Raw genomic sequence first — 12,670 nt, forward strand, 5'->3', positions numbered from 1 at the left:
TACTAGTCTGCGCTATCTTGGTAAGATCTTTCGTGATTGCCGCGGTATTATCACGAATTATGCGCTGCGCAAGGCCTACAACAACCTTGTGGAAGCCAAAGAATTGGATGAGGACGAGCATTGCCGCGGGGACTACCACAGACGTATGGGGATTCCATGTAAGCACCAGCTCGCCGAAGTCGTCGCGGCCGGGGACTTGATCAGTCCAGGGATGTTTCATGCCCAATGGCATATCAAGGTGAGCCGGCTGAAATTTTTTTGATTATTGATTTCCCTGTATTTTTTCCAATATGGGGGGGGGGATTTTTATTTGGGAGTCGGAATTGAATTTTGGAAGTCGGGAAATAATTTCTGGGAGTCGGGAATTAAATTTTGGGAGTTGGACAAATAGAACTGGGAGTCGTAGTATTACGGTGACTGATCACGTTTTCCTTTCCCTCTCCTCTCCTCACAGAGCATGCACCCCGTCCACAAACACAAAAAAGACGAAGCCCTTTCCACCATCGACCAAATCAAACAGAAACTCCTCGCCATGACCCCTGCGCAGCTTGACATACAATTGGCCGCCATCAACCGCCTTCTAGAGGGCACAGGGACCGTGATTGACGTCAAGCTGCCAACCGAAGCCCAGAAGACCCGTGGAAGACCCAAAGGAGCGCCTAATAAATCGAAATCTACTCGCCGGGAGCCGTCAGAATTCGAACATGTCGAAAAAAAGCGCAAGAATGAAAAAACAGAAACTCAGAAGACGAAGAAAGTGAAATTTGACGCCGCTGAGAAGAAAAAATTTGAACAGAAGAAACAAGAAGATCAAGAAAAGAAGAATGAAGACCAGAAACCCAAGAGAGGACGCCCGCCAACAAAAAAATCCGTTTCAGAGGTCAAAAAACCGGTTAAAGAAGAACCAGCAAAGAAGAGACTCCTCCCAGCGCGCAAAGGAAGATCAGCCCCGCCGAAAGAGCCTGATTCAACCCCCCCTCCGCCTGAAAACGCTCTATACAAGCCAGCGCGGCCCCCTCCGACAAAAAAAGCTCTAGAAAAGCCAGCCCCGCCAAAAAAAACTCAACAAAAGCCTGCGCCGCCAAAAATGAAGGAAGAAAGCTCAGAAGATGAAGAGCAACCCGCTCCCAAGAAGAAATGGTGCCCAATGCGAAAAAATCAACTCCCTCCTTCTCCATCTCCTCCGCCACCAGACGCTCCCATTCCTGAAAATGAACCCCCTGAAGACAATTCTCTCATTCGCTCCCTCCCGTTCATCATTCAGGATAGCGTCTCCAAGGTCTTGGACGTCGATGCAGATGGACATTGTGGATTCCGAGCAGTGGCCTGGGCTTTGGGACGCGGACAGGACGATTACAAGTGGATCCGTGACAAATTGATTGACAAAATCAACAACCACCGCGAATGGTATGTCCAGCACCAAATCTTCCACAATATCGACTCTTTCTTGGACCGACTGAGGGCAACACCAGGCTTTGTGGGTAGGAGTAAGTGGATGTCTATGCCAACAACGGGTGAAGTCATGGCCAATGCCTTCCAGCGGCCAATTTTTTTCTTCTCCAAAAACTGGTCTCAGACTTTCCTCCCATATTTCTGCCCCCCCAACCAAAATCCCCCCATCTTCCTTGGTCTTTTCAAAGATCACTTTGTTCCCCTAGTCCTCAAAGTTCCTTTCTTATTCCCTGCTCCCCAGCAACGGTGGGCTAGCTACGCTAACCGTAGCGTTAGCGTGGCGTAGCGTAGCGGAATTCCGCTAAATTTTAGCGTAGCGTTAGCGGAATTGCGCCTTTCTGCGCTAACGCTACACGCAAAGGGTGCACAGCTAATTTAGCTGTTAGCGTAGCGTTAGCGCAGATGCGCGCAATTGCGCTAACGCTACACACGCAGGGCGCAAAAGAGCGCGCGCTACGGTGCGCCACAGTGCTTTTAGCTGAAAAAAAGGCCTTTTTTTCCGCTAAAAGCGCTGTAGCGCAGCGTAGCGTAGCGTAGTGACTGTAGCGGCGCGCTAACACTAACAAACAATTGGCGCGCTGTTAGCGCCGCTGAAACGTAGCGCAGCGTAGCGGCGCTAACAGCGCGCTAACGCTACTCAAAATGGGCGGGCGCTTTTTGCCGCTACGCTCACGCTAAGTGGCCCTGTAGCGTAGTGTAGCGTAGCGGCCCACCGTTGTCCCCAGCTTCTTCGCAAGGATTGGGTTTCCAAGGCTTCTCCTGAAGCTCTCCCTTGGGAGAAAAGATTCTCTGAAAGTTTCAAATGTACATCTGGGAGGAAGCTCTTGACTCAAGCAACCCATTACTAGTTGTATTTTCTTTTCTCTTTCTTAGTTTAGCATTATTGGTTTATCATTTTTATTTTGTGTTGTCTTGTTTTTTCCCATCAATACAGTTATTTTCCTTTTCATTCAATTCAAGTTTTAAAATTGGGCCAATTTATTCCATGTCTAACATAACATGAAAGACATATGTGAGCTAGTAGGAGAAATAAGAAAAGATGTCCCCCCCACCAAAAAGATTTCTGTTGGCGGTGTACTTCCCAGAATCTGATAATTCTTCAATGATATTTTTAACTCAGTGCTATCAAAATTTGGGGGTATTTGGAGCACCGTAGCTCAGGATTTGGCGGTTTGCCTTAGTAGGAAATCTGCAAAATCCACCCCCGGCTACACAGGGTCTCCCTGAGGTGTGCCAATGCCGTGAAGCTTACAATATGCTCTAGAGAGTGTATTTATGTGGCAAAAAAAATCTGCGGGCTTCTGGAGCACCGTAGCTCAGGATTTGGTGGTTTGCCTTAGTAGGAAATCCGCAAAATCCACCCCACACTCATATGAGGTGTTGCTGATGTGTAATCCCGCCGTGAAGCTCACAATATGCTCAAAGGTGTTTCCCCAGATGGCTTTAAAATTTTGGGGGCATTTGGATGCCCCATTGAGGATTTATTGAATTTATTTGATTTGATGGGACTATTTTGGAATTAAATTTCCGACTCCCAAACTTTTGGGAGGAATTCGATTTCCGACTCCCAAAAGTCGGCCGGGTCAAATTGAGGTCTGGTTGACCCGCAGGGGACGTCTTGCGGCGGTCTCCCGGACGTCCGCAACATTTGGGAGTCGGAACTCGAATTTATGGGAGTCAATTAATTAACCCCCTTTTAATTTATGTAAAGATTTTTTATGTAGTTTTCCTGCTCTTTGGAGCGCTTTGTGGCTATATGTACATATGTGAAAAAATGTATGAAGGAGTAGGAATGAGGGGTTACTTTGAGTGGGTGACCCCCCTAAATTTAACACAAGGATTCTGAATATTCAATAATATTTCAGGATTTGTAAGTGGTTTACCAGTCCCTGCAGACTTTAGGATACTTGTTGTATCTCTAAGGCTGACAGTACAAATATGTAAGGAATCTTAAAATCAATATTTACAAAGGTTGGCAGATTTCAAGATAGAGTTACTAAGTATAGCAGTCTCTATCAGACCTCGATCAAATAACCAATATTCTTGCAGATGTTTATAACTGTAACAAGGTGGATTAAGCAACCCAGTGGGGTTGATTATGTGATATTGAGGTTGTGTGAGGATAGTTCAGGGTGTGATGGGTAATGGTGATGGTTGAGGGTGAATCTACTAATGAATAATTTTGGTTGCTGACTACTATGAATCACTGGTGATGATGATAGCTACTAATATTAAAGGATGTTGACTACTACTACTGATGTTGGCTTGAGACTACTAATGATATGGTTGTTGATAATTCTACTGTTTTTTGCTGGTTGACTAAGCTAATAATTGTTGTTGATAAGTGATATGTATAATTATTGCTGATGGCTACTACTGCAACTACTAAGTAATACTACTAATGACTACTACTACTGACTACTACTAATGACTACTGTAAATAACTACACCAGGAAAAAAAAGTAGTCACTTGATGGCAAGTGACATGATTCAGCTTTTTATTCATCTCCAACACTACTCCAACGATGCTCCTCTCCACCAGCACATCTAAGGTTCACATGACAGGTATCAGGATCAAAGCAATCAATGTGACAAAACCAGATGATGCTCAGCTTTGGCCCTGGCCCAGCTGATGCTCAGCTTTTACCCTGGCCCAGCTGATGCTCAGCTTTTACCCTGGCCCAGCTGATGCTCAGCTTTTACCCTGGCCCAGCTGATGCTCAGTGTTTACCCTGGCTCAGCTGATGCTCAGTTTTTTCCCTAGCCCAGCTGATGGGCACTGGCCACCTGATGATCATCTTTGGCCCTGGCACAGCTGATGCCCAGCCTTGGCTGTGGCTCAGCTGATGCCCAGCCTTGGCTGTGGCTCAGCTGATGCTCAGCCTTGGCCTTGGCTTGGCTGATGCTCAGCTTTGGCCCTAGCCTAGCTGATTTTCAGCTCAGGTCCTGTCCAAGCTGATTCCCATCTTTTTCACTGGCCTGGCTCAGCTGATACTCAGCAAGCTGAGCATCAGCTGGCCAGCTGGCCTAGGACTGGGTCAAAGCTGAGCATCAGATGGGACAGGACTAGGAAAAGGCTGAGCAAGGACTGTCACAAAGCTCAGCATCAGCTACGCCAGGACTAGTACAAAGCTGATCATCACCTGGGCAAGGACTGGTCAAAAGGCTTTATTCCAATTCTGAGAGTGAGCTGCGTGAAGAAGCTGAGTATGAGCTGAGCAAAAAAACTTAGTATGAGCTGGGTACCAAAGGTGAGTATCAGTGACAGCTGGACAGAACTGAGGATCAGTTGGGCTCATCAAAAACTGAACAGGATCTTTTTGGTAAATTTTGGAAGTTGAGGAGATGGTTGGGAGATTGGGGTAGATAGTGGATAGATGGTGGGTAGCTGGCTGGAGCTTGTGTGATTTCACTTGTCATCAACTGAATATTATATTTTCCTGGTGCTACTAATGACTACTACTAATTACTGACACTCCAGAAATGCTTCTGGTAGCTCAGGACCAACTACTGCTCTTGTAGACTATGTAGGATGATGGTGGGAAAAAGTTGAGACAAACAGAGATAGGGCCTCCTTTTATAGTAAATGGTGAGGGATTTTTGCTGCACGTAATGTCTCTTGGTGCTTTAATTTTGCTGGTGAGATTCTGATTTCTAAGTGCATGCACTCTGTTGCTATTTGTAAAAGCCTCCTTCTTGGTGGTAACCAAACAATAAGCCTTGTAGCCATGCCATAGTATGTGGTACAGTGATATCTGCTGTGTAGTCCAACATTCCGTATCCATGATGTCATCCTGTTTGCTGTGCAGTCCAATCTTCCATATCCATGATGTCACCATGTTTGCTGTGTATTTCAACCTTCTGTATCCATGATGTCACCATGCTTGCTGTGTAGTTCAACCTTCTGTATCCATGATTTCACCAGGTTGCTGTGCAGCCAATCTTACGTATCCATGATGTCACCGTTGTGGTGATTTATATAGACATGCATGGTAGAATGTCACTCAGAGATAGCCCGGGTGTGAATGCACCAAGCGGCTCAGGCAGAGTGCATTCCGGTGACATAAGCACTGAGGATGATGTCAGAAAAGCACGCTAAGAAAGCTTACGGAAACTCGCGCACGGATGGAATGCACGGATTGCGGATCGGGTATTCGGACTGGAGGGGAAAGACAGGGCTGGACTGTGGCGGACTACACACATGGACTGATAGCAGCGCTGAGCAGCGCGTCAGCAGGTGAGCCACATCAGCTGAAACGGGTTCCACCAGCGGGTGGAACCGGGGCGGAGGCAGTGGTGAGAGACTGACTGGCAGGGGCTAGACAGAGGACCGTGGGAGAGCAAGCGTCGGAGAGCAGGGGACTCTGGGACAACAATGTGGGGAAAGCAGGCGGAGCTGAAGGACTAGTGCGGGAAAGTGGTGAATCTGCAGGATTGGGTGGGAACGGTGACGTGCGTGGAGGGAAGGACAGGGGAAGGCTCACGGTTTCTCTTCTCTTTCCCTAATCCTGTTATCCTATAATCTTACGGATTACTCATTACTGCACTTACACTTACGGACGTACTAGAGTATTAGGAGAGTTATGCAGACCTTATCTTTACTTACAGAGTTACTTGCAGATTCTGTGCTTACAATGTGCAGAGCTTTAGTCACTTGCAGATTATTACGCTATAGATCAGGCTCAGAGAGGAGCACTGAAGGCTAGCGGATAGTAGTAGTGCGGAGCCAAGTCACCAATAATCACACAGCATGGACACATATATTCTTGAAGAGGGTGGTCAGCGGACATTTCTACCAACGTACCAGCCTTTATTCTCACACTGTGTCTTCTGTGCAGTCCAAACTTCTGTATCCATGATTTCATCAGGTTTCTGTGTAGTAGGGATGGCTACCTGGAAATGGGTGCCGGGTACGGGTGTCCAATATCAGCAAAATTTCAGACAGGTTTCTGCACCCGCCACGGGTACCTGCGCGCAAAGTGCCGTCCTAGAGGGTAGGGATGGCGCTGGGTACCATTTGGCAGGTACCCGCCAGCGGGTGCGGGTGTCCAAAATTTGTGAAAATTTGGGCAGGTACCCGCACCTGGGTGCGAAGTGCAATCTCTACTGTGTAGTCCAATCTTCCTTATCCATGATGTAACCAGGTTGCTGTGTAGTCCAATCTTCTGTATCCATGATTTCACCAGGCTGCTGTGTAGTCCAATCTTCCGTATCCATGATGTGACCAGGTTTGCTGTGTAGTCCAATCTTCCGTAGTAACCAAACAAATTTCCCTGAAAACCCCTATTGTAACTACTAACTGTAGTGAAACATATTCAACCTTCTTCTTGGTGTTGACACAGGTATAGATCACCACAGAGGCCAATGTAAGATCTGTCTCCCAGATCAATATTATATTGGTGGGGCCTACCAATAAATTTTCCCTTTATTGTAATGTAGCAGTGGGCCCCACCAATGTAATATTGGTCTCCCAGACCAATATTATATCATTTGCCCCTGGTTGACCTCACCACAGGGTTGCAATCAATGCAACCCCTTTCACAGTGATACAGCCCGCGCGGTGGAGAAAGAGAATCTGTGTGGCTCCTATATCTTTTTTTTTGGACCCCTTTCAAGCCATATAGGGCCCGCGGTGGAGATGCCTCAGGAGGTTTCAAAGTTGGGAGCAAGCAACTAATTGCATGCATTTTGGCAAGTTTCTCTGCACAAAAAAATCATACATGTTGAGTTTGAAACATCTCAAGTGTATTCTGTAATTTTCAGCAGAATTTGAATAGAGTGGAATATGTTTTGACAAAATATAAGAACCTTAATGAACAACTTGGACAACAACGACAACGAATTCTTAAGCACACACACACCTGCGATGAACGCAGTGATGTTTTGATGAGCGGGATTGTTTTTGATGATGATGGAATGGGAGGGATGCGTAGCAGAGATTCAATTAGTCTCTTTCCTCACAAGTTGGAATAATAATTGTAACGCGTGATTTTTATTATTTTAGCTAACCTTTTGACAAAATATAAGAACCTTAATGAACAACTCGGACAACAACGACGACGACTCCTTAAGCACACACACACCTGATAAGAAACATGACAAAAGATAAAAAGGAAAACATTTTAGTTGAGTGACAAGGAATGAAAAATAAGATATTTGAATGATAGAATATTTTGTCATACCTGCGATGAACGCAGTGATGTTTTGATGAGCGGGATTGTTTTTGATGATGATGGAATGGGAGGGACGCGTAGCAGAGATTCAATCTATAAAAAGAAAACGGGAATAATATGATATAAGGAAACATGATTTTTCTGTTAGTTGTTTATTGGCTTGATTTGTGTCTTGATTATTGATGATGTGAAAACGGGATTTGCTTCCTAGTCTCTTTCCTCACGAGTTGGAATAATAATTGTAACGCGTGAGGAAAAAGACTAGATGGCTCGGGCAATTCTGGTATTGCTTTTGATGTCGGGAGGGCTTCGGGTTAGGTTTAGGTTTAACTTGAGGATCTTCACAATGCAAGTGAGAATTGGAGTTTTGTTGCATATGCATATTCAAAAGTGCACAAACTTTAACATATTCCGCTAGTCCTGCGCCAAATCCTTCATTCCGCTGCGTGTACCGGTCATCAAGGTTGTAAGATCTCTGAGGCTGGAGAGGACTCCTTCCGGTTGCAGATGTCATGCAAGAGCAATTCCTTCTGGTAGCTGAGTTTGGATAAACTCTGCGGCTAGAAGAAACCACTTTGATTGCCAAAGTTATACAACCTCTGGGACCAGAAGGGCTCAACGACTGGGGGAGATCCCTTCCGGTCAAACAGGTGAGTGGATGCAGCTGCTGATACCCGGGTATCCGCTGGATTTTCCCAAGATCTCAGACATCTGCATCCGCTGGCATTGTTGGGTACCGGCCAGCAGATAGCGGGTTTGAAGTGACCATTTCTAATGTAAATTTATATGATGGATGGCACAGGATGGGGTATATGAAGAACCTTCAGCACAGCTGGTAAATGTTTAAGCCAAATTTTTGATGCTGAGTGTGAACAAGCTCATTAGATCTATGTATATTGGACCTGACTCATCCTAAGTTCCTGGATGGGCACTCCTGGGGAGTGATCAAAGTTGTAGAGGTCCCTACTTCTGCAGGGTGTGGGCAGCCCTGGTTGCGGAGTGACCCCTCTGAAGGAGGGACTTGAGTCTAATACCGACTTACAACCATGTCTTGGTTGACCGGTTTTGGTGCAGCCAAATTTTGGTTGGCTGCACCTCTTTCACATCCATCTCCCCGGAGGTAAGTAGGATAGAAGGTAGAGAAGTATTGTGCAGATTTCCTGACAAAAATTTCAAAGGAAACTCTTGAAAATTGGACCAGCAGCATTTTTTACAAGATTGCAAAAATATATTGGCTCTCAAGGTAGAACACAGGTCATGTATTTTTTTTTGTAATCAGTATCTCTCCCCAATAAAATTTCTCCATATTGGTTTTATGTACGGTCATGGGATGGTAGTCCCAAACCCTATTGATTACATAGGAAATGGACATGTTTAAAAATAAAAAATAAAAAATAAAAAATGAAGCTGCACTGAAATTGGCTTGTAAAATTTCCTGTAGAGACTGTAAAATGAAGATGTGTCTGGTGAGAGTTGAACTCACGACCTCAGCTATGCTGAGACACATACTAGAGTGCTGCCTTTACCAACTAGCACCACCAGCAAACAGCTAACGTAGCCCGGATTTTGTTGCGCTGACAAAATCCAAACTCAAATTCAAACTCGCGCCCCGGGTGTGTCGTCACCTGTTGTGGATTTCGTCACCTGCCATTTTCAGTGGCAGGTGCAAGAGAGCACGACTCCCTCGATGGCCGGTGCTAACCGGTCATCGAGGGGACACACACACCTAGCTCCCTTGATGGCTTGTCTGTACCGGCCATCAAGAGGAACACCCTACACCCTCTCCATGGCCGGTCAGTACCGGCCAGCAAGAGTAAAGTGTTGTAACCTGACTGTTAGGTTACAGCTCTGTGACACTCGCCCTCCCACGAGACCACATTTGAGCCCGGGAACAAGCTGTAGAGCTGGTTCTATTACTTGCATTGTCATCATCTACGTTTCAGTCACTTCAGGTTATGAGCCTGTAAATCTCGCCATACCTTTATCTATCCCTATCTCTACTTCAATTAGGTAGCTTTGAATCAAGCGTAATCGTCCTGAATCTAACTTTATCATCCTTTTCGGCACGGGTATCCCAGCGCAGGGAGTAATCGCCCCGGAGAAATTTTTTTTTTCTTTCCCTCTCTTCATCCCTAAATCGTCACCGACTATTTTTTCTTTCCATCATCGTCTTTCTTCTCCGGCACCCAGTAGTCCATAGGATCTTCCGAGGTATTCGAGTACCTGCAACTATTTGCTTGATTTTCTGAGTTCTTCCTTGCATTCCCTTAAACTTTCTCTGACGGAGGAAAAACAAGCACATTGCGATAAAGCGAAGCGGTACGCCAAAACCGTGAAATCTACTCCCTGGCACGGGGTAGGGCTTAGACACAATCTTGTGGATCCAAAGTCTACTCCCTCTCTTTTTCCTTTTCTGAAGAACTCAGACAATCGAGCAAGTAGTCTCAGACTGCTCGCTTGCTTCGGGTGACTCTTTGGTTTACCTCCCCACCTTCTTGTCTTTCTCTGTTTTATGTCCAATCCCAACCAACCACCTCCCCCTTCTGGATCACTTCGCCGCACATCCGCCTCCTCCGCTTGGTCAGGTCGCTCAATCGCAGAGCTCAGTGGTCAAGACCTCGTCAACGCCGTCACAGCATCGATTCGTGACACCCCCCACCGTCTGGAACAAATTTTTGGTCAAGTCCCCGGACCCAGCAACCAGCCTACGACCGAGTCAGCTCCCTTGCCGGGAGAAACCACAGTCATTGATCAACGGATCCCAGGTGCTTGGCAACAAGCTTGGCCAGCCACGCCCGGAAATCGATATTACCCCCAACTTCCCGCGCTTCCCAACCTCTTACCGTCCGACGCAGAAGTTGCTTTGACGGAGCGCCACTACGTACCTCTTCCCCGATAAACTTTTCAACAACCGATCTTTCCCCCACCAGCTCCTCCGCCGCCTCCTCATCCCCCTCCCTTGTTTGCATCGCCGGTGCCGTCGCAAGAGGCTGAGTCTTCCTACAACATCAACGTTCCACCTTCCCCCCCTTCCCCTAATCACCCACCCCCGGTCTCTTTCGCCATGGACCAACCGCCTCACCTGTCAGCATCCAGACGTGCAGCCAATCTAGCCGAGGCAAAAATTCAACTTGAAGAATCGAAGATCGTCGGCCAAGCTGTTCAAGCAGCTACGACCAAGATTCCCGATCACGCCGTCCTTTCAGCTGATGGTTCCAACTTCGAACTCTGGCATCGGGAGCTAGGCGAGAAAGGTGGTATCCACCTGAACAACAAATATTTCTTTGTTGAGAAGAATGGAAACTCGGTTCTCGAAAAGATCGGCCGAGCAATTTTTCTCGCAATGATTCACGAGTCGCTTAAGTCAGATGTTCATGATTCCGGTACCTGCTACGACATGTATCAGCTCATGTTCAAGAAGTTCAAGACAGTCAGTCGAGCCGCACAACTGGACATCTTTTACCGTTTTATCGAGTTCAAAAATTCCGACAATCCTACCTCGGCTGGGGTGGCAGCACGACTGAAGGATCTTGCAGCCGAGTGGAAGAACCTAAAGGTTGAACTGACTGCGGACGTTTTTATGGGTTTTATATTGCAAAGCAGTATCGGCAGAGATACCTCCATTGGCCAAGATTTTGACAGAAGAATCGAATTGGAGCTTCAAGCGTCCGAAGAAAGTGTCACACCAACCTTCGACAGACTTGTGCAAATCCTGTTGGCCTGCAAATTGCAAGACGATCATACTCGACCTTCGTCTCGACAAGTTATGTCTAGTGGAACGTCCCCAGCACTATTGAACACCGACAGCAATCTGCCGCCTTTCGATCAGGCAGCATTCCTAGCAGACATCCCGGAGTCTGAGTGGCCTGATGCTCTTCATTTTTTTCACGTCACAGCCAACAGGTGCTGGAGTTGCGGTGATAGTGCCCATTATCTTTGTGACTGCCCGACTAGAGCCAGATCCCAGCCAGTGAATCAACGACAAAGAGGACCCGGTGCTCTATCATACCGACCCCAAATCGTTCCTCGCACGACATATCAGCAACCGCCTTTCCTGCCGATGATCGGTGCCGTGTACCCGCCACCGGTTTTGCCTTACGCCAACTCTCCCACCAACTTCCAACATCAACAACCGTCTTTTCCCCAGCAATTCTACCAACCAAATGCTCAACCATACTTCCCCGTTCAATTCCACCAACAGTCGATGCAACATCCTCAACATCCATCGACTTACCGGCCGGCTGATTCTTACCGGCCTCAACCAAGTCAGACTCAACGACAACCGCCACCAGCCAATCGGTTCAAATCCGAGAATCAACGGGGGGGTGGGCCTTTGGCTAAGGAAGCGGAAGTGGAGGGACTTCCCGATGGCATCGCTGATGTGGATTTTGGGGCCATGACGGCTGAAATTGACGTAAGTACTGCAGCTATTGTCGACTCTGGGGCGACCCACAATCTCACCGGGGACAAGAGTCTCCTACATGATTTCCGAGTGCTCAAACGACCCATTGCTCTCAATGTAGCAACTGCGGGGTCTGGAGCCTATATATCAGGCGCAGGATCGCTTCATTTCCAAGGGCCGGACGGATCAACAATCACCATAAATGGAGTATTGTTCTGTGAGCGAGCGTCCTCTACTCTCATCTCGCTCGCGGCCCTCCGGAAGGCTGATTGGTCTTTTATATATAACCGAACAGCAGATTCGTTTGACATTTTTAACAAAGTCAATCGTCTTGTTTTCCAATGCCCGTTTGATCGCGATTGCAACCGCTGGTGCATCCCTTATCCGATGGTCAAACGTCGAGTCGATCTGGCCCCAACTTCTCTTCCAATTCACTCTCTCTGCTCTGTTCCAGCTAGTGTCGTTCCAGTCTCTGTTTCTGCTGCTCCTGTCTCTTCTTCTCCAACATCAATAACCTCTCCTGTCACGTCATCAAACGATCGTCCTACGTCTCCTTTTTCTGTTCTTTTGCCCGGCAAATCAAGGAATGAATTCCCAAGTCAATCATCAACTAATGAGAGTACAGTTTTGGTGACAGCGCCAA

The 12,670-nt window shown here is 47.0% G+C and overlaps 1 protein-coding gene across 1 annotated transcript in view; it reads right to left on the bottom strand.

Annotated features, from left to right (window-relative positions):
* Positions 1 to 8,033, bottom strand: part of PtA15_12A471 (uncharacterized protein) — a gene marked incomplete at both ends in the record, with an annotated part of 28,141 nt that extends 20,108 nt beyond the window's left edge. Inside the window, one exon of the mRNA XM_053162083.1 lies at positions 8,026 to 8,033. Coding sequence (XP_053026036.1) covers positions 8,026 to 8,033 — 8 coding nt within the window. The remainder of the gene's footprint in view (positions 1 to 8,025) is intronic.
* Between the last annotated feature and the right edge of the window lie 4,637 nt (positions 8,034 to 12,670).

Source organism: Puccinia triticina, chromosome 12A (assembly GCF_026914185.1).
Source record: "Puccinia triticina chromosome 12A, complete sequence".
Taxonomy (NCBI): domain Eukaryota; kingdom Fungi; phylum Basidiomycota; class Pucciniomycetes; order Pucciniales; family Pucciniaceae; genus Puccinia; species Puccinia triticina.